Raw genomic sequence first — 22,979 nt, 5'->3', positions numbered from 1 at the left:
CAAGGGCTGGTGCAAACGTGACTTCCATTTCCTGTCTGCAAGCCACACGCCTCCCGCCTCCCCATCCCTCACTTTCACTTCCAGAAGCACCATTGCACACCCTCTTGAGACTGCCACAGCTGGCCGGCCTCCAGGGGCAGGGAGCAGGTAGGTTTTACTTTGCCCCGCCCCCTGACTTGATGAATTCTTTTTCTCCTCCTCCAGGGACTTTCCTAACTTCCTTCTGAAAATGAAGGATGAGGCACATGAGCATACTGTATATAAATATGCTTGAGAAAGCTTTCTCCTTCTCCTTCTTCTTCTTTTTTTTTTTCTTAAGCCAAGCTTGGTTTCTGTTGTGGGCGGTGCATTCCCTAGCAGGGCTGGGCCAGCTGTACAGGACTCTCCAGGGGAAGGGTTTGGTGAGGAAAGGGGAGGAGAAGGCCCAGTGATTAACTCATCCAGGGTGAGAACTGCGGACTGCTCTTCTATTTAATGGGGGGGTCTCTGGCCAGGAAGACTCAGATGCACCTCCAGCTGAGCAAGAGCATGGCTGAGGAGTTGGGACTGGGCTTTGAAGAATCAGCCAGTGTGGACATGCTGCCTGGAGGCGGAGGCGGCAGTGGCAGCAGAGCCGGGCTAGAAGCCAGGAGCCACAGGCGGCCCTGGACTCTCACCTGCTGCCTGCTCTTGCTTCCCATTCTCACAGGACTCACCATCTATCTGCTCGTGGGCCAGCTCTGGGCCCAAGGAGAGGACTGCATTCTGGACCAGGTAAGCAACCTCGCTACTGCCCAGGGAATCCGAAGCCTTGGGCCAGCTGTGGCCACTGCTCTTGCTGTGGACAAAGCGAAGAGCTGGCATAGAACACGTTCCTTGTATGGTCTGGCAGAGGACTAACAGAACTAGAAGGTTTCCTCAGGATTTCCAGAAGAAAGGAATTCTCCCTTCTTCCATTTACATGGGAGCTCCTTTTCAAAAAAGAATTTGCAATCTTTCCATAATGATAAGTTAAGTACATTTCTTTAAAAAAAAAAAAAGAGAGAGAGAAGCAGCTTTTAAATACACAATCATTGAAAAAAATTAGAAATCACAGATAAGGCAATCCGAGAAAAATATCGCTCCTAAGTCCTTAGAAATGACAACGGTGAACAGTCGGGGGTTCTATCATTCTGTATTATGCGTAATAAGATGAGATTGTTGTAAGTTTCCACGGTGTGTTGTGATTTTTATGGTTGTGTTAATGAATGAAGGTCAGCATGAGGACACACGTGACCATCTTCCGACAGCACATGTGCCCTCTGATTCATTTAAACAACTCTGTGTCTGGGGCGTGGAAATGTTATTACTTGGTGTTCAACGAAGAACCTTCTGTTTGACTCCAAAGTCTTATGGGGTCCAGGAGCAAAATGGGTCACAAATAAGAGTGGAGCTCTTGGCAAACAACAGTGATGAGGGAGACAACACAGGTATCAGCAGAAAACTTGTTATTCAGGACTTGTGATTCAGAAAATACCCCAAAGCCTAAAGAATGTTATTTTAAGTCATGTCCTTGGTGGGGGGGTGATGGGGGGGGGGAGAGAATTTTCCTGCAGAAGTCTGATTTCAGTTAAGTTTGAAGAATTCAATTCTATAGGAGAAAATATTTGGTTTAATTGGAAACCTATCTCTCAGCAATCTTGTTCAGCCCCCAAGCTGAAAGCCACTGTGGCTAATGGGTAACACCCGCCACCCCACTCGGGTCAACAAACACGATGTGACTCAGTCAGCAGAGATCTTGGCCACAGGCCACGGCTTATAAAATGCAGAAATATGTCTACAACCCGGAAAGTCTGTTCCTGTTGAAGGTGAAGCTCTGGGCATGAGATAGCAGGCTGTGACCCCAGGACCCTCCCCAGCCTGGTTCCTATGGAAACCCAACCAACAAGTGCCTGGATAATGAATGCCCTAGGTCTCTCTCCAGCTCATAGGGGACAGCTGTTCTGGAATGAGGCAGTGAATGACCCCCCAGGATCTGGAGAGAATCCCAGAGCACAATGGGTCTCATTTCCCAAGACAATGTCCACAATCCCTAGGCCATTAGACAATACACGATCAAGGGAAGGAAGTTGCAGGCAGAGGCTCTTGATAGGCAGGAATTCAGGGAAGAAAGGTGTCAAGTGCTCAATTCCACATCTCAACGCCCTCCCCTCAGCTGACCCCTCAACTACTCTTGGAAACTAGTCTCCCTGGAAGTAGCCAGGGAGGCTTGTTTGGGGCTTTTTTAATGAAATTATGGAAGAAAAGGATGAGGTAGGCGTGAGGCTAAGGACACATGTAGTAAATGGGGGCCTGAAAAGAAGCATCTGCCACTCAAAGAAGACAGTTTGAAGGAGAATGATTACAGAAAAAAGTTTTTAAATGGGGGGATAAAAGAATGGGCCTCTTTTCAGAGGTGCCCAGGTCGATGGGAGCTAAGAGGACTAGATGCAGTGGGAAGCCAGCAGTGTGCCATCTCGGGCATGACAGGGAAATGAGAGCCTAGAAGAGGGCCCAGTTGAAGGATTGGAGGGCTGGGTAAAGAAAGGCCATCACTGCAAAGCAGCAGGGAACATGTAGAACCAGGCAAGGAACACTTCCCATTCTCCCCAATCAGCCTCTGATCTCATTGAGCAGACTCAATGAGAAAGAAAACCAGGCCAGAGGATGTCTCAGATACCTGGATTTGAAACTTAGCCCCTAGCTATGTGTCTTTGAGCCCATTCCCTTTTCTACTCTGACAGCTCCATAAGGCATGTACAGGGGTATCTCAGGTATCTAGAATATCTGCCACAGCTCTTGGAATGTGATCACTCACTCAGTCATCACTACTGAGGAAATGGTCCTGGGCTCTGAGGAGCTTCCAGTCTGTTACGTAAGACGAATAAGGAAATAAATTACCCAACAGAGAGGTGCTATGGAATTCTAGATGCTCTCCTAGTCTAACCACAGGGGTGAAGGCAATCCAGGGAAGGTTTTCCAGAGGAGGCAAAAGTAATTATGGTAGAAGGCTGTGCACAAGAGCTAGGTCAAGAAACTCAGTAGAGCTAAAAACCACCAAACAACAGGCCATTGGAAGTATAACAAGGCCTTTGAAGGTTATCTAGCCTATCATCCCTTGTTTTATAGAATAGAGAGGCAGGGAGCATGAAGAGATCTATCCAAGCCTGTATCTTTAGTCAGTGACAGAGCCAAGACTTGAAGCCTGACCACTTGCTCTGGGCAAGTTCATGCCTTGCTAGTTCTAGCCAGTCACATGACTTCCTAACATCCTTGAGGAAGGCAGCCATAATGATCATCAGTACATCCTCCAGCCATCCCCCCAACAAGTTACTTCCCATACCAAATCTGTTCACCTCAGAGTTTCTCACCCAGGACTCCTGCCTCAGGGATATTTAGAGTTGCCCATATCTTTCTAAAGAGGAATGAAGATTAAAGAGGAAGCCCAGCATGCTCATATTGCAGAAATATACTTAAAAACAAAATTATCTGCCAACAAAGGTAGTAGGCAAACAAGTACTTTTGCGTGTGTGTGGGGGGGTGTGGGTGCACTTGAATTTGGGGCCTCATACACCCAGATTTTCCTCTTAGGGCTGGCACTCATCAGTCGAGCTATAGCTCTACTGGCTTTTTGGTGGTTAATTGGAAATAAGAGTCTCATGGACTTGTCTGCCCAGGCTGGCTTTGGACTTCCATCCTCAGATCTCAGCCTCCTGATTAGCTAGGATTATGTGAGTCACTCACCAGCACTTGGCCAAGAAAGTATTTTTGTTATTAAGTCTCAAACCAAGATTTGAAGAACATCACAACTACTCAGAGATTTTAAAGGCCCAAATAAATCACCTTTCTATACAGGCAAGCAGATGCAACTCATACAAGTTAAGTAGAAAGTGCCAAATGCACCACAGCATACATACTACCGTACTCTTCATTTTATGAAACAGTCACCTATATGAACGCGTTTATTAATACAGAGAATCTTAGGAAGAACTCAGGAGGTATAAGTGGTACTGTGGCTCAAGTGGTAGGGCACTAGACTTAAGCAAAAGAAACTTAGGAGGCATGCTCAGGCCCTGAATTCAAACTCTAGGACTAACAAAAAGAAAAAGAAAAAGTGAAGAACTTAGAAGTTAGTAACTGCTAGCATCCAAGTAGGAGAGCTATGTGGCTGCTAGAATACAAGGAAAGATAGGGGGATAGGACCTTGAAAAATCTATCCTCCTTTTATAAAATGTGTAACTCATATATAAAAATACAGTGGGAGCCAACCACCAGTAGCTCGGCCCTATAATCCTAGTGATTCGGGAGGCTGAGATCTAAGGATTGTAGTTCAAAGCCACCGTGGGCATGAAAGTCCTTGAGACTCTTACCTCCAATTAATCACCCAAAAAATTGGAAGTAGAGCTGTGGCTCATAGTGGTAAAGCATTAGCCTTGAACAAAAGAGCTTAGGGACAGCACCTAGGCCCTGAGTTCAAGCCCCACAAACAAAAACAACTACTACAAAAATACAGTGAGAGTAAAATGGTATTGGCTCTTTAGATTTGTGGGGAATATCAGGCAGATATGCATCTTGGAAAGCTTGTAAGTCAAAAGGTCAAACCTGGTCTGAATCCTGGCCTGCCCATTTGTTAGCATGTTACCTCACCTCCAGGGCCTTGGCTTGTTTATGTATGGAGATGATTGGAAAGAAGGTCTTCAAGGTGTCTGGCAGAGGTGGAGATTATAAATGGGAGCGATTGCATCATTATGGCCAGGGAACTTCCCTGCTCAGGGAAAATTACATCACCAGGGACAACTTCTCCACCTGCTCTGGAATCTGCCAGTGCCAGGCAAGAGCAGGTTTGGATACTTTAGGGCTGCTTGGTGTTTGGTGCCTCCTTCACCTTTCCAGTCTTTCCCTTCTGCTACAACCCCACCCTTCCCCAACATCCATCCTTTACCCCCATCTCATTTGGCTATGGCCTGGGCATCCTTTAGGCCATTTAGTGGTTTTCACTGACCCCTCCACCCATGGGTTTATAGCCACTCTGGCCTACAAGTGTTCTAAGGGTGGCCCCTCATTTTCACTGGGTGTGGCTCCTGGGCTGGCACAGAATGGTAATCCTTCTGTGCAGCCAATCGTAGGCTGCAGAGGAGGGCTTCCTGCCCAGGACTGCATCACTACTATTTTGTTTATTTATTTTATTGATACCATTTCTGGACCTTGAACTCAGGGCCTTGCACTCACAGTTAGCTTTTTACTGACCCTCTACCACTTGAGTCATAACTCCCTTTCTGGGTTTTTGCTGGTTAATTGGAGGTAAGCATCTCTAGGATTTATCTGCCGAATCCTCATGCTCACATTTCAGCCTCCTGAGTTAGGTAGGATTACAAGCATGTGATACTAGTCCCCAGCCCACTGCTGACTTTATCCCTCCTTGCAGGTCAGATTTCTAGAACCGTCTGCATACAATCTTCCCACACTTCTTGGTTCCCTCTGGTCTTACTTTCATCCCTTCCTGAAAATCCCTGCAGGACTCTTGGCCTCTGCTCCCTGTACTCTTCTTCTCCCTGCCCCCTCCTCATGCTCCTGAGACCCCTTGGTCTCCTCCCAGACCAGAAACATCCCATTGTGATGCCAGCTCATACCTCAGAGTCACAGACTTGGCCCAACCATAACACAGCCATGACAGCTTCAGTTATTATCTACCAGACATGCCAGGCTCAACCTCTCCATGTTTATGGTTGTGAGAACAGTAAATGAAATCAGACCTATGAAGTGCTTAGTAGATACCTGGCACATTGACATATGTTTGTTAGTATCACTACAGGCATCTACCATCTCAACAAATGCTTGACATCACACAGCAAGTGACATGCTCTTATTATTCGCATTTTAGAGATCATGAAACTGAGGCTCAGGTGAGTTAAGCAGTTTTCCCTAAGTCACAGTGAAAGAGTAGGATGTTGGGATTCAACCCCAATCTATATGTTCTTTCTAACCACAATGTTCATCTGCCCAACCTCTTGGGGGTAGTCAGAAGGATTTAACCCTGAAAAGTCTGGCACATAATAGGTGCCAAATAATGCCAGCTCTCTTTCCTTCCCCCAAAGACGTTTTCCTGTGCCTGGTACACAGAAGGTACTAGCTAAATGTCTTCAGGATGGAGAAAGGGATAAAGGGATGAGAGGGGTATCACATGTCTCTGAGCCTTAGACTCATTGTTCACAAAAATTAAGGAGGTAATGAATTTTGCTTATAGCACTGTGGGAAGAATTCTACAAGATATTCAGAAAGCTATTGTCAAAGGGTAGATGGTCTACAGACAATGTTTCTCTAACCACTCCACCTTGGATATACCCCCTTCCTATCTCACTCAATTGTTTCCTCTTTTGGAAGAAAGACAATAGCAATAATCCTTTTCCAAGGTTTTCTAGAAACAGAAAGAAAGCCTAGATGACAGCACTCAGTGTACACTGTAGAATGTTGATTTCTCAGTGGAGCTGCCCCTGCTGTAACCTCAGGAAACCCCATACACCTGGAAGAGAAGCCAGCTCCTGCCCTGGTCCAGCTGTGAGCAAAGGACAGGGAGGCCAGCCACAGAGCAGGTATACTGGAAATGCAAAGCCAGGAAGAGCCAGTGAGCTGAGGGGAGGGAGGGGGGGGACTCCAGATGTCCACAGCTGCAGGCCACATCTGGTCACTGCAAGATCCACACATTCACCTGTTAAATGTTAGCCGCACATCTCCAAGTACCATGGAAGCTCACCACACTTCTGCCTCCTCACCTGGCAGTGCCCACCCAGCTGTGGCATCAAACTGGCTATCCCAAGACTCCTCTCCTGCCAGCCTCCTTTGTGAAATATAGCAGCAGCAAGCTGCAATAGGAAAGGGCAGTTCCATTTCCTACACCCTTTTATCCAGCATCCAGAAGCAAACCACAGGGTACATGGGTGGGGGGGGGGGGAGGGCGGGAGATGTTTTCAGAAATAGGGAGACCACTCAAAACACCCCAAGTAATCCTACAACCTGTTGTTGTCTATTGAACAGAAATAAAAGGAAGGCTTTGGTTTACAACTGAAGTTCTAAGACCAAAGAGAGGAATGTGCTAACAATACATTCCATAAGTTATTACTCCCAAAAGAAAGAAGGAAATGAATTGGACCACCACTTTCTGTGTGGGGGACTTCTGGAGTCCTGGGAGGGGTTTAACTGATAGGTCAGGATCAGAGTGTTGGGAAATAACAGAGTTGGGATTTCCAAATTTGCTCTTCTCCATGCCAGGCTCAATGTAGCATGGAAAATCCAGGACATCTCAAAAGACAATGAAATAAAATGACCTGGGAATCAAATATATGCAGGTAGAATTCGTCCACAGTGAGAAGCAAAAGGAAGAGACAAGGAGGCAGATGTCTGCATGTTTCTCTTCGAAGTGCCAGAGGATGTTACGGGCTGTGAAACTTTTATACCTTGGCAATTGTAGGATTTATGACAGCTAGAAATGAATCTGGCCTCCTGTTTATGAAAAGATATAGCAACTGACTAGAGAGCATGAGAAGAGAAAGGGTAAGTGGGTCATTAGTTAAAATGGACTCCAGGGGTTTTTCTGGGGAAATACCAGGAAATCTCAAGACCATCTTTCCTCATGTTCATTCATCTGCTGCTCTCCTTTTGTTAATGTTTAAGGATCTCCTGATATATCCAGGAACTATACTTGGTCCAAAGGTTCAGATCCCAGGTCTTCTATTTCACTTTAACCTTCCACAGCAGCTTAGTATCTTTAAGCTCCCATGACAAAAATCTGATTAATAAACAAAATAATAAAGAAGGTGGTACTGGCCCTGCTTTGAAGTAGCTGGAACAACCAATGAGGATCATTATTTCTGGACTGCTTCTCCACCCTTCCTCAAAAAAAAAGTCAGCAAAGTTGCTGATGTTAAGCAAGTATTCAGCAATTAGGTTTAGATTGTCCAACCGTGTTACCGTACAGAATGGTTAAGCAAGTATTCAGCAATTAGATTTAGATTGTCCAACCGTGTTACCGTACATAATGTCTTCATTCAGCAGCAGTGAGTCTTACAGTTTTCCTCTTGTTCTTCCAGGCTTCCTTACTCTTGCACAAGCTGTGGGCCTTTTGTGGAATGGTCATTGCCTCTTTTTATCACCCAGCTAATATCTGTAAGACCAATGATATTCAGTGTAGGGAAATTTCCCTGGATACTCCCACTTCTGGGCTAAGCCTCTGTTCTCTGAACTTTGGGATTTGCTCCACTGTCCCCATGGGTGAAACTGCTAATACTTATCTTCTACCTTACCAGACCAGAGGCTTATCCCAAAGTGATAAGGCACCATGACATAAAAGAAGGCACCATCGCTGAGGGCTTGGTATTCTGGAATTACCTGGCCTGAATTGAAAGCCACTATTACATAGGATCTGAAATGACCACACACTTGAATTGCAGGGAAACTAGGATTATAACCACAAACCTAGGTTGCATAGAAACAAGAAAAAAAAATGGATGAGACTGATGAGAAGGAGAATAAGGCCTCTATTTCTTTTTGTGTATCATTTTTTTCATGAGTTGTTCCAACTTTCAAATCAGGATGGGGAAAAAAAATAAATCAGTTGCCCTTATTTGTTCAAACAGCAGAAGCAATGACAAAATGCTGAAGCCTCCTAGAACAGAACAGGAAAAGCTTTTGCTAAAGAACTACAAAGGTGAGATTTTGAGATAAGCATAAGAGAAATAAAGGCCAGTAGGAGTTCTGAAAGAAGAAAATTAAGAGTTGAGTGCAAGATTCCCACAAAGCAAAATATTTTCATTCCATTTCTCTCACGGAGGAGGGAGGCTCCAGGATAGGTAACAGCTGTGCTATGGGCATGCTATGGGCAGCTTTGTGGGGCTGGGGTCAGAAGGTGACAGGTGGTCTGACCTATATCTTTCTTTCTCAACAGATCCCAAAAGAAAAGGCGTTTCTACCTTTACATCAGCGAGCCTGTACGTATGTCTACCTTGGCCTTCTTTATTGTGGGGAACAACAGTATTTCTAGTAGTTATGGGAATATTGGAAATAAAGTTGCTAAGCAAGGGATTCAAGCTCAGAGACATGTTAATTACAAAAAACAAAATGGAGCAGAAGGACTAAACCCTAACCCAGCTTTGGAATTTGTTGTCAGCATGACCTTTCAGCAAATACTTCTACCTCTGATTGGATCTCCATTTATTTACCTTTTAAGATGGTTATATCATTAAAGTTAGCATGAACTAGTTAGCTTTGAAAAGGATGAGAACAATTCCTAGCACATCAAATTCACAGAGACATAGATTTGAGGTGTGTTTTTTTAATCATCATCATCTTTCTCAGGACATTTGGAACATAGTTCAATACAATCATCTTTGAGAGCCAAAGGAAATGTTGAAGGTCTTGTCAAGAACTGACAGGGAAACAAAAGTCCACAGAGGGCAAAGGACCATGTAACTGCAGAGAAGATCCATGTATCCCCTATTCCATTTCTACTGGGCCAGCTATATGCCCCAGTGCAAAAGCCAGTTCACACTCATGATAGCAGCATGAAGGAAGGGGCAGCTCACGAGTTTCACTGAGCACTGATCATGTACTATGCCTCACGCAAGGCGCTCTTAAGACAAGGTAGAGATTACTGTGCCCATCTTAGAGATAAGACAGTGTCCCAGACTGAATAGCTTGCCCAAAGTCCTGGGGCTGAGATCCATTTGTACTTAAGATTCTTTCTCTGGACTCCCCCCTGTTCCCGGGGCCTGTACTACAAAAAGTACCACATGCCATTCCAAAAATCCACACAGGGTGTAACTAGACCCAGCTAGATAAGATCCCTGGGTTATCTTCCACCACAGGTGCCATCCAACTCCCAGAATGCTGTCTTGACTCCCATCGCCCCTACACTCATGCAAAGTGCATTTCTCCTTTGGTTTCAGACATGCCGCCACCCAGAGCAGACGGAGGCAAGCCCAGGGCACACCTGACAGGTAAGCATCCCTGGGTTTTCTTAGACACCATGGGCCATCGTTGGGGGAGATTTTCCAGTGCAGTAATCAAAACTCTCACTAGGGTTTTCCAACTGGAAAACACAGCCCTTGGTAACAGACTTCACAATCCAAGATCTTTTTTTTTTTTTAGATGACTTCATCCACTAGGAAGGCACCAATGGTCTATGTCTCTTGGTACTTTCTTCCTGATTCTGTCAGCCTTCTTCCTTTCTTTTCTGCCCATCTCTTGCATTCACACACCCAGTCAATCCAGAATGACTTTTTTTAATCTTGGAACTTTGAATAATCCAGTTCAACTGGTCCCTTGAGTTTAATCATTTTATCCCTGCCAGGTCAAGACAGCTTACTGGATATTTGTAATCAGGAAGGTGTTTCTAAAGAATTTCTATGGATGTGATTATATTGAGAGGGAAAGCACAATGACACCAGTTGGCTAGTTCCCAAAGTCTAACTTAGAAGTTCTAGGTACCTCGTATCTGGAGTTTGTTGATCTCTAAGATTCCAGAAGACAGCAAGGCAGTACAGAAATATGTATACAATTGATTGAAGATAATGGAAGGTATGGCTTAAGTGACAGAGCACCAGCCAAGCAAGTAAGCCAAGTGAACATAAGGCTCTGAATACAAACCCCAGTACTATCAAAAAGACAGACGGAAGGAAGGAAGGAAGGAAACCCATCAAGAAACTAGAAAGTTAAAATGCAAGCTTACTTTCATAATGTATGAGAAAATGTGATCTGCAGGGGAAATGTAATCTGAGGTATTTGTATTACTATTTGACTAAAACAAATTCATTAAAACACAGGGAGATACCAACTTAACATCACTTTCTCTTGCCTATAAGAAGGAGGTTTGAGCATGGGTGACTCGCACCTGCAATTCTAGCTACTCAGGAGGATGAGATCTGAAGATAGCAGTTCAAAGCCAGCCCAGGCAGACAAACCCAAGAGATACTTTTGTCCAATTAATCAGCAAAAAGCTGGAAGTGGAGATGCAGCTCAAGTTGTAGAGTGCCAGCTTTGGGGAAAAAAAAAAAAAAGGAAAAGCATGAGGTCCTAAGTTCAAGCCCTAGAACTAGTACAAATCCCGCCCCCCCCCCCACGTGTCCCTCCCAAACTCCCCCCCCCCCCCCACACACACACAAATAAAATGAGGAATTAACCAGGCTGGACAAGAAAATCCTATGGAGTTATCACTCCACTTTCTATGAATAAGAGATCTAAGAACTAGAGAGCTTCTTCTAGCTCTCAATATGAGACAGGTACTGTAGTAGGCCTGCCTTGATTTCCACTATGTCATTTAGTCTGCATGAATCCAATTAAATTAGGAGTGGAGTGTTTCATTATTGACAGAGAAACTGAGGCTTAGACAATTAAATTGACACATCCCCAGGGAGATGACCAGGAGGCAGAGGGTTCAGATGTAAGCTAGCCTCTCCCAACCTCAGTTCCCATTGAAGCCTTCCTCCTATCCGGATGCCTGCCTCTGCTGTGCAATGCACATTAATGCAATGCTTGCCTGTCTCGATGGATTTTTTTTTCATTATCTACAAAGAAACTAAGAAGAAGCAAAACTTACTAGAGTAGCCACAAAAAAATGGGGTAGAGTTTATCAGAGGTGGCTGATAATAATTCCTTAGATGGAAAGAGATATCAGAGCTTTCCAGGGGCATTCAGGGTCATCTTTCAGGGCCAGAGGAGTGGGACTAGTTTCAAAAGAAACTAGAGTCTGGTTGATAATGGGAAAGATACTTTCAAAAGCTCAGGAATTAGATTTGTGAGGCACTGAGCATGCAGGCTGCCAAGTGTTTTTGGTTTTTTTTTTCTTTTTATACATAACCAGTCCCCCGAGCTGTAGTGTCAGTTCATAACAGTGATTGCTGTAGGTTTCAAAGGCAGTCAGGGGAAATTAAAATATTTTCATTTATCCTGAAAATCGTTCTATTGCAAATGGCCTTATGTTAAATAGGTAGTTTGAATCAAGTTTGCTTCTATTTCTTTTCTTTTCCTGTAGGTAGTTTCCATAAAAACATTCATTAATACATTCTATATAATGTAGACTTAAGGGCAATGTGAGCATCTTAACATATGAAAACTATAAAATGAAATAGGATTATTTTTAAGCTGTGAAAATGAAAGATGCTGGTGTATTCAAATGAATAAAAATTGAGTATAACTGAGTCCAGTCATTGTGATAAAAATTGACCATGTCTATTCTATTCACTGAATCTTCAGAACAAGACTAAAAGAGTTCTAATCCAGTTTACACACAGGAAACTTGGGCTCAGAGAAGGGAAAAAGCCTATACAGTTGATAAATGAGCTAAGTGTGTTGTTGGTACTGGGCCCAAGTGGCCCAGAGCTCAGGTTCCTTCCAGTCCCACAAGTCAATTACACTAACTTATATTTGGACTCTAATGTGATAGAAGAATTGCCAAAATGTTTGGGGCCTCTGGTTCCAATATGTCCTACAAAGTAATTCTTTATTGGTTACTTGCCTGTTTCCTGTGACTTTAGACTACATTAAAATTCCATGATCTTTCCATTCCCCCTGCCCTTTCCCTCTGTCTCTCTCTTGCTCTTTCTTTCTCTCTTTTCATCTCTCTCTCCCTGCCTCCCCTCTCCCTCTATCTTTCTCATAAATGTGAATGTAAGCTGAGTTCCAATGGGTCACGCCTGTAACCCTAGCTACTTAGGAGGCTGAGATCTGAGGATCTTGTTCAAAGCCAGCCTGAGCAGGAATGTCCATGAAACTCTTATTTCCAATTAACCACCAGAAAAAGGGAAGTGGTGCTGTGGCTCAACATGGTAAGAGCTGTAGCCTTGAGCATAAAAGCTCAGGGACAGTGCCCAAGCCTTGAATTCAAGCCCCACAATTGAAAAAAAAAAAAAGTGAATGTAGTTTAGGAGATACTCCTAATAGCTAGGGATTTTATACTCACCACAAGTATTACTTTGCTTTTCTAAAGGAAAGACCTGTCAAATTAAAACAAACATTAAGACATTACATAGATTATTGCTAAAGGAAGAGGGAGTTAGAGAGTCACAAACTCTGTATTTGTGGGAAAATAATTCCAGGAACCCTACAGGACTCCAAAGTCAAGGACATATGATAGAAAATTACATATTATTTACATACAACCTATGTACATCCTCCTTTATAGTTTAAATCATGCTAGATGACTTACAATGCAATGTAAATGTTGTATAAATAGTTGCTATAGTGTATTTGTTAGGGGAAAATGAAAAGAAAAGCTCTGGAGTAGCTCAGTACAGGCATCCTGTTTTTCTCTAATTGTGAGGTCCTCCTCAGTTGATTGAATCTGTAGTTATAGAATGAAGGATAGAACGATGCTGTATCGTACTTGGAAAAATGCTGTGACAATGAAGTCTATAGATTTTGCAAGAAATCAGGCTTAAAAGGAAGAAAGAATCAGGTGAGAAGGAAAGGGTAAATGAGTGGCATTATTGGATCAGCGACTATGTTATCCAAAAGCCAGCCTGGTCTCAGGAGTGGCTGTGTACTTCTGGGGCTGGGAGCAGCGTGAAAGAAGCAAAGAAGCCTAGTCAAAGTTTAGCCAGTCACAGGTTTTTCTAAATAGTCAGTACAGAAAAAAAATAGAATAGGAATTTGGCAGCTCTTATACGAGGCACACAAGAGAACATCTGGGAGAGTCTCTCGGGTATTTGAGGGAAGACAGTAACTAGCAGTAAGCTGTTTTCTGGACCATAGATTTCTGAACCTTCACTATGCCCTTGTAAAATACGAACTCTGAATTTTGAAAAAGGTAGCTTATCTGGAGCCAAACCTTGAATGACCATTCGCTAGAAACACAAACTCAAGCTACCAGCAAACAAAGAGGCCTGCTGTGAGCTTTTACAATCACAGTGGAAAGAAAGTAAGGGGTCACCTACTTTGTAGGTGGACAACAAAGACTGAGATCTCTGCTGTAAGAGTCAGATGTTTTCACTCACAAGGTGAAGAATTCTTCACCTTGGATTCAGGATTCAGATGTTATCAAATGCTTAGCTTTAGCGGTGGTAAAAGCCAGAGATCTAAGAAGCTTAGGGAGTATTAGGAGAGTTTTATGTACTAATCACAAAAATGTTGCATTGGATTTAGAGGTTGATGTTAGAGGACTATGAAAAGAGACTAAAGATTGGCCTGAGATAATTTCTGCTGCTTGATCTTGCACAGTCCCTCTCTCTATCATTGTGACGCTCCATCAGGAAAGGTAACACAATACACACCATGAATACAGATGTCACTTAGGGCTTCAATTCACTGTGGGTTTTTTGCCCAAAATCAAAGGGCCCAGTGAAGATTCAGAACTGTTCAGTCATAGAACTTGGCCTCGGAGAGGTGAAATCATTTTGACCAGGTAGATTACACAAATGTCACTGTCTGAACCAACATACACACCCAAGTATCCTTCATTCATTCCTCTGGGTGGCTATTGGTTGTTTATTCATTTTGTTTAACGATACAACATGCTTTATTATTAAGGTCTACAGGTTAGAAGTTTCACAGGTTCTCCTAAGAGCCAATTAATCCCTTTTATATTTTTGCAGTTATAAAACAACCTCCCACACACCACTTGAAAGACCAGTTACAGGCTATGCACTGGGAGCATGAGCTGGGCTTGGCCTTCACCAAAAACCGGATGAACTACACCAACAAATTCCTGGTGGTCCCAGAATCAGGAGACTACTTCATTTACACCCAGATCTCATTCCGAGGGACCTCCTCTGAGTGTGGTAACATAGATCAAAGAAAACAACAGAATAAGCCAGATTCCATTATTGTGGTCATCACCAAAGTAACAGACAGGTACCCTGAGCCCTCCCAGCTCCTCATGGGGACCAAGTCTGTGTGTGAAATAAGTAGCACCTGGTTCCAGCCCCTCTACCTCGGGGCCATGTTCTCCTTGCAAGAAGGGGACAAACTGATGGTGAATGTCAGCGACCTCTCTTTGGTGGATTACACAAGAGAAGATAAAACCTTCTTTGGCGCCTTCTTGTTATAGAATCAAAGCAGACATCATTGTGAAAGGGTCCCTGTCTTTTGTCCTCAATTTTCTTTCTATAGACACAATTCTTGGAGTTAAGGGTAGAGCGCATTCTATACAGTCAAGAGGTTAGCCATGAAATTTAGGACCCCAAAGTCTGCCTTTTGTGTGCCTTCCTGGTGAGAATATGAACTGGAAACAAAGAAGAAATGAGCAAATGCTGCAGTTGCTGGAGGAGTATTGGGGTTTCTAAACACTGAGACATTACTCAGAAAAAGAACAGACGGTCAACTCCAGTCAAGATTTAAAGAATGTTTCTATGCTTTCCAGCTACACACTTGTCACCAGTAGTCCAGTCCTGTTTGAATTTGATTACAAATTTACTTTAGCTCAACAGCTTTGGACAACATCCAAAGAAACTCCAAGGGGAAGAAAAGTAAGCCCTTCAGAGGCCAGGTACTTTATCAGTATTTCCACATACTTTCATGCCAATCCTAAAAGAAAATGAAAGGAGAGCTGCTATTTCTCATGAATGTTCTCCTGAAAGGAAGTGGTTTTCATGCCATATGTGGCCTATGAGAAAAGCTACCTTTCTTTAGATTATATATACAACTATCAAAATAAACAAGTGTGAGTTACATACTCATATCAAAAATGCAGTAATGCATATTCACCATTGTCAGCCGTGTTCCTGAATGCCTGTTATGTCCTGGGCACTCTTTAACCCAGAAGACACTATGAAGAACACATCAGTCTACTCACAGCTTAGATAAATACTACTAGATGCCTCCTGGTCAAATTCAATCAACATACTTCAAAGATAACTGGGAGTCCTGGAGGAAAAAATCATCCAAAAAAATGTTATTTTGGGCATTGCCCTTTGTAAGCTACCCATCTGAATATACCACTCAAGAAGACAAATTTCTAGCAAACTAGACCAACTCTACAACAAATTTGACTGATGTCAAGAAACAATAGACTTGTTCTCTAGGAAGAAAACAAAGATATCAATCATCTGATTCAGAGACATTTATCTGGGTCTGCTTTGAGGGTTGATTTGCAACTTTAAATGCACATTATTATGTGGCTATTTGTCCCTTAAAATATTCAAAAGGATTTAACTATGGGATTAGCTAATCATCCTAGCCAACGTCTCTTTAAGGAAGATACTAAGGTCTGTCTTAATGAATGAATAGTCTTGGTAGAACGATTTTCCTTGTGTGCTTTTCCTATGTGCTGGGCAGAGAGGGACAGCTTTGTTCTCTCAGTCCTTGTTGGCTGCTTTATCAAGCAGGAATCTACTAATTTGTTTTCCAGGATCAGATGAGCTCATTGAAATGAAATGGGTTAACTTCCTACATTCTATATAAGAAGTAACTTTCTACCTTCCAGGGGAGCATTTGGGAATGCCATATTTGGTTAAGCCCAGCACCACGGACTGTATTATCCTTATCATGAGAGAGCCTCACAGATGGGTCTAAGAGTATACTTGGCCCCTAGAGATCACTGTTACACTGGTTTCCAGGAAAACTATAAGCAGAGAGAGAGAAAGAGAAAGACAGAGACAGAGAGACAGAGAGAGACAGAAACAGAGAGGCAGAGACAGAGAGACAGAGATGATGTGGACTTTGAACATAATGACAGATAGAGTCAATACTTGTTGAATAACAATTCAGTGAAAACTGATTTCCAGATGATCAGTTGAAAGGCTTTCGAAGGTCTGCTAAAGCTAAATTACAACGGGCCATCTTGCTCCCTTCAGCTTTCCAAACAGCACAGACTTCTGAGAGCAGAGAGAAAAAGGGGTGTGGCTTCCTCCACCTGGTTCACTGAGCCTTCATAAAGGAAGTGAAGCCTGAGAGAAGGTGGGTGGCCTCCCAGATGACCACAGGGAAAGGGCACCTTAGAAGGAGGAATTACCCTTTGCTTCAGAAGAAAGGAAGGCTTGACACGAGGACATTGCCTCACCACCCCTGAGAACAGCATTGTCACCAACACTAGTCTGACTACCATCAGGCTACTATCCCAGTCAGTCAGAAAATCAAAGGTTTTGTCTGCACCTGTCAGTCACCACAATGCAAGAGAGCATCAAGCATCTTATACTTTCTAGGAAAGGATTTTCCCAGAAGCAGCCTGGAGATGGGCGCTTCTTCTCTACCATTAAAGGGAAGCCTGTGTGTAGATAGCTTCCAAACCAATCCATGAGGGGATCTGGTTGTTGGGATGTTTATCCAACACAAGAATTTCCTGTTACCCTGAAGAATGTGGCTGAAGTTTTCACTGCTGGTTTTGTTCAATTCTTAACAATATTCTCTTTACTATTCAGAAAAGCATAGCCAAACATTCCTAACAGGACTCAAAGTAGAACTTTTGTTTCCAAGGCATCATTTTTTAGAAGCAAAATTAGTAAAGTATTTTTTTAATGGATGGGGAAAAAATGCTTTAAGAACATGCGAGGATCCCCTGAAAGGAGTTCCTGGGGTATCACTCAAGGATTTGGGAGAAAAGGAACATGCTTTATAAAATAGTTAATTTAGAGAGGAAATGCTTTATTGATTAGGTATCTCAGAAATAACTAAGTTAAATCAATCCTACAGACATTTACTGAATGCCTCCTTACCCTACAGACAGAGTAATAAATTATTTTAGCCTACAAGGTGCTCTTTCTAATTGTTAAACACCTATGTTATCAGAGTTTTTAATTTATTCTGGTTGTTTTAGCTAATTAATTAGCTAACTTTAGACAGATTGATATTTCCTTATGGAAATGTGTACCATTTGATGGAGGATAACCACTAACAAAATGATTTGTATTTACTTTAACTGGATTTCTTTTTATAACTAAACAAAAAAATTGAGAACAAGATACTATTTCCTATAGTAACAATTATCATACAAGCAATATGTAGACAGAGAGAGGTTCATATTTTCTGGCCTCAACTTCAAAGATGACCCAGAGATACCTTGAAAAGTCTACATTCCATGATCAAAATTAATGGCTCACCAGAACTTTTACCTTCATATACTTTAGGTCTCTTTGCAAAACAGAATTGCTGAGCCACTAAAATTTATTTCTTTTTCTTTACTAAGGTACACTAGGAAAACTAAAAAATGTACCTTTTCATATACTGAAATATACCATGTTTAGTTTTAAAACAGGACCTGTTTTAGTTCTAATACCAGAACCCTTGGCTATATTTCAGTCTAAGTTATGCCACCCCAGAGAAAATTCTAGCTTTATGCTTATAAATACTCGTCAGGATTATAAAGTTCAACTGGCTGCTGGCCATTGCTAGCAATTTATTGCAAGGTATTTTCTCAAGTTCTTTCTCAATCATGTGTCCATGGTTAATTTTTAAGAATCTAGTCATAGCTTTGCCTTCCAAAATACAAAAAGATGTCTCTTGCCTCAAATTTCCTGCTTGTTTAGGGCCTAGAGTTCTGGGAATTTTTTTTTCCCTTTTCAGTAGGGGTCTCTTTAAGCATAACATTATCCTGAATATTAATAGTGTTAAAGTCTTTGGAAATTTCAGTGAATTATTTTTGATCCTCAAATCTTTCCCCAGTACTAAAGGATATAGGTTAAAGAAATCACATTCCTATCTTGTTCCACTCTGACACCCATGGTTACACCTTCCCAAGCTCTAAAACACCTCACCCTTCCTCTATCACCCGATTTTAAGAGGAAACAAAGGCACCAGCCTAGATAGAAGTCATTTGTCCAGAACCTCACCCTGACAGACGGAGAGCTCAGATTCTGTCTTCTGGAACCACAAACCTACTTCATCCCATTGTCTACTCTAGGAAAATATTATTCAATTTAATGATTAGAGGGGACTTTCAGTGAAGATAGAGATATTTTCAAATATCCATGGGGCACGGTAGAGGCAATTAGACTTCTTTGAGTTATACCCAGAAGAAAGAGCTGAGAAAAAAGAAGTCCCTTCTCTGGCTTCAGACCCAAATGCACATTCTGCCCCCAGATTGATTGTTTCCAGGTACTGATTTCTCTTTCCCTGGAGATCCTCAAGCAAAAGACTTATTCCAAGAGTTGTTTAGAAGTCATTGTTTCTTAGAAGTTAGGGAAAGGATCAACGAAAGGATTTCTAAATTTTTTTTCCCAAGTCTATGACTATGTGGCTCTGTTAGAGCACGCTTCCATGTGTTCTGTTAGAGTGTGATGGACCTGAAAACTCAAAGACTTCAACAGTTCCAAACCTAGCAGCTCACTGGTGAAGAATGTATCGGACACCAAGAGCCTGAGGTCTTGCCAAGAGAGGAGTTCATATAATTTGACAAATGACTTGATTGTCAAGTTGCATTGAAACATGCAGACTAGAATTCCTATCTTTCGTCACCAAGCCAGCCATCTTTCATTTGCATCCATGAATTGTTTATTTTCTTTGAACATCTGTCATATGACAGTACATATTACGTAGATGCTGGCAAGCAGGAAGGAAAATTCCTACTCTTATAGAGTACACTCTTACAGAGGCAGAAGACACACAAAAATGAAGCTGACATAATGATTTTATTCTTAAAGTCATTAAAATATGTAACTTCCCCCTCTTTTAACTTCAGGGGCAATGTAGATGGAACAAATGTATGCAATTTTAGGGAGAAGCCCAGGTGCTTCCATTGAGTTTGTTTTATGTTAAAACGCCACAACCCCAAGGTAAAATGCATATTGTATGTTGTTGGATATGTAATTACTTATATATATCCCATGTCATCACTGCTATATGAATTCTAACCTTTATAAATGGAATATTGTATGTTAATCTATTTAACAGATGTACTTTAATTAATTGGAATTAAAGGCCGCAGAAATATTGACAATTGCGTTGTTTCATTAATCGTTAGTTTTCTTTCTAAATGAAGACCCAGAAGCAACCACTTGAACTTTTAATAAAGCCTCTAGTTCTCCATATATATAGATATTAATACATCTGATTTTCACAGGTTCTAAAAAATCTTTTTATAGCGTTCACAACTGTGAACAACACAGACTGTGCCAGGTGGATGCAATGAGAGTTTCAGAGAATCTATTGGGCTCCATTTTACAAATTAGGGAACTGTAGTTAAGTGGCAGAGTAAAGAACCCTAGAAAAGAAGGGGTAAGATATGGGCGTACTTGTTGAAGTGGGGATTTTTGGTACAAGTCTGTTTGAAGCTGGACCTGCCACTTCTTATACAAACAGCCATCAGAAGAGATCAAGGGGGTTTAACACATCCATTTCGTTCTACTTTCTAAAGCAGTAGCTGGGTCACTGTTGGTGTTCTGTCAATACTTGCTTCAACTATATTAAATTGCCATTGCTGAGGGCCAGAATGATTTCATATCAGAAATTTCATTTGTTTTCACCTACAGTTATAGGCAGAATGAGACATTAAGGAAGCCGGAATAAAGTTCTCCTCAAAAATATCAACCTCAAAATATGCCTTCCCGGGGGGAATGGGACTTGATGTCTTTCTGAAATTTCTCCCATTAGCTCATGCTCTCTCCTGAGAGTAATAAAGGACATTGTGTTGTTCACATTTGTAGCAAGAAATGAATCATTTTTAATAACAAAAGTAATTAAAAACGAAGTATCTGTAAAAAAAAAAAAAAAAGTATGTATATATCGTTATGTCAGTTCTCCAGATGAAAAATGTTGACAGTAGTCTAATTGAGGTCAGCAAAAGAAGCAAAGTGTTTAAACCATTTCTCGGGAGAACTTTCCATCCCTAGTAATTCCAGAGCAAAGAGATAAAAACACTCAAACAGCTCTCCTGGTGTTAAACCCAGTTGTTCACGTGGGATAGCCAGCATCCAGTTGGAGTCCAAGCTAACATGGGTCAATTTATACAGATGTGGTTATGTATCTGATTCAATAGATATGATTTGATGACTGATGTTTATACCACACCAATCAGTAGATATTTTGACTATGACTCCCTGTTCACACTGCTCCTACCCACCCAGCCCCTCAGGTACCATCACAATAATAATCCCTAATAATACTCAGGCTCCAGGATGGAGATGTACAAGGGACATTAAATATAGAGCCAGAGAACCTGTATGCCAGGCCCATCATCTGTTAGCATGACAATTTTGAGGTCTTGGGCAAAACACTTCTGTAAGTTTCAGTTACCTCCTCTGATTCAGAACATGGGCTTAAAAATTCTACACTGTAGTTCTTCAGTTTCAAATAACTTCCCCTTCTCAGGTATGTGGAAGGAGACAAGAGAGCTGCTTTAAGAAAAGACAGCAAAATTCCCATTCATGCTACGAAACTCTCCAGCTGGCACATAGGGACTTGTCATCTCTTCGGTACAGGTTAGGGTTATGGTTAGGGAAGGTTACTTCCTAGATTTGAATTCTAGAGTTCACTAATTCTGTTTCTTGTTGACATCACTCTTCATTCCCCTACTTTGCCATGTGGCACCTCTGACCCTCAGTGTTGCTTCCTGGCCCACTCTCCTTCCCATATAACTAGAATACCATCCTGGCAGCCTAACATTGGGCCTTTCTACCAGTCCTTATAACTGACACATTCTGTGTTCTTGGCTAGTGTCAGCACTGAGCTTAACTCTACATAACTCATCTTGTTTCACCATGCAGTTAGATGAGTATCAGCCTCTTCACAAATGAGGACTCAGCCATATGTTCACTTGTCCAAAATTACTCTCCCAAACTTAGACTCTGCTCCCCAGAGGATAGAAGTACCCATTGCTGAGTTTACTGCCAGAGATAAATAGCAGGGGGTAATCATAAAGGGACACTTATGGGCCCTTAGCACTTTATATGTATCATCTCAATTCTCAATCAAAGTATGATTTCCTGACTTCACATCTACTCCTCACAGAGGTTGGCATCCCCAGAGAGAAACTTCCAGATCCTCACAGGATGACTAGGCCTTCTGATCAAAGCAGTAACAACTACTGTTTAGCCACTCTGATCCCAGGAGGGTGCCCCCATCCAAGGATGTCTTCCTTTTTTGAATGTCAAGTCTTACTTTGTACCCAGCTCCTACTATCCGTCAATCACTGCCCTGTCAACCTATCCTTGCCCAAACTGACAATCCCAACTTAGGAAGTACCTAGTCCTCAGACCAGCTATGTGGGGCTCCAGGTAGCAAATACAGGAATATGGAGGCCCCTTCTCCACTGGCTTCAAGTCTTCTGCAATGTTATCCTCCATCCTAGATGGACTTTGAAGCTCTGCTGTTTGCTTTGTCTCTGTTCTTACTGTGCTTCAGTCAACCAATGAAAGATCTGGGGACCAGTCGTATGGACAGTACTGGGCTAAGCAGTTTGCAAAGACAGTTTCCCTTCACAATTCCAGAACCATGGAAAAAAGGTATGGTAGTCATCACGAGGAAGAATGTAGGACCCAAGGAGACCCAGTGACTCGCTCAAGGCCCCATACACAGATGTATGTGGAACTGGCCCCCACCAATCAGTGTGACACTAGCCTCTTATAAGCTATCTTGTTCTGTTTCTCAGCTGTACCGCCATCTCTCATAGGCCTTGGGCACACCATCTCACTTCTTTGAATCTTGGCAAAAAAAAAAATCTCTAAATTCACCTCTAGCCCTAAAACTCATGAGCTGTGCCAGCTTCTCATCATTTCTATATAACAGATGAGAAAGTCAAGCCTTGTTTTAAACACATCATCAGAGCCCTCATTCCTCCTAAGGACCATGGCATCCCATCCTCAAGCCTTCTCCAGCAGCCATAGCTGCAGTTCCCGCTGAAGAAAGATACTTGGCTGGTTCCATATCTGTTCCAATGTCCCTCAGAGCAGTTTCCAATTGGTGAGAGTAAGAGGTAAGAATGGATTGAAGAATCTCCATCTCCAGGCCATACTCTAGACTAATTAAAGTAGAATCTCCAATGGAGTAACATGGGCCAGGTAACTGATGTGCAGCCAGAGCTAAGAACCACAATTTTCAAAGTATTGGCACCTAAAGAAAAGCAGGAT

At 42.3% G+C, this 22,979-nt stretch overlaps 1 protein-coding gene across 1 annotated transcript; it reads left to right on the top strand.

Moving 5' to 3' along the window:
• The first annotated feature begins 499 nt into the window (after positions 1-499).
• Tnfsf15 (TNF superfamily member 15) lies at positions 500-19,834 on the top strand. Its single transcript, XM_042678697.1, has 4 exons — positions 500-753; positions 8,936-8,978; positions 9,936-9,986; positions 14,577-19,834. The coding sequence occupies exons 1-4, from the start codon at positions 505-507 to the stop codon at positions 15,029-15,031; spliced, it is 798 nt and encodes a 265-aa protein (XP_042534631.1). The 5' UTR covers positions 500-504; the 3' UTR covers positions 15,032-19,834.
• The last annotated feature ends 3,145 nt before the right edge of the window (positions 19,835-22,979 follow it).

The sequence above is a fragment of the Dipodomys spectabilis genome, unplaced genomic scaffold, assembly GCF_019054845.1.
Source record: "Dipodomys spectabilis isolate Male_0828 unplaced genomic scaffold, ASM1905484v1 ptg000046l, whole genome shotgun sequence".
Taxonomy (NCBI): Eukaryota; Metazoa; Chordata; class Mammalia; order Rodentia; family Heteromyidae; genus Dipodomys; species Dipodomys spectabilis.
Note: the sequence above shows the minus strand (reverse complement) of the source record. Positions and strands in the feature narration are given on the sequence as shown.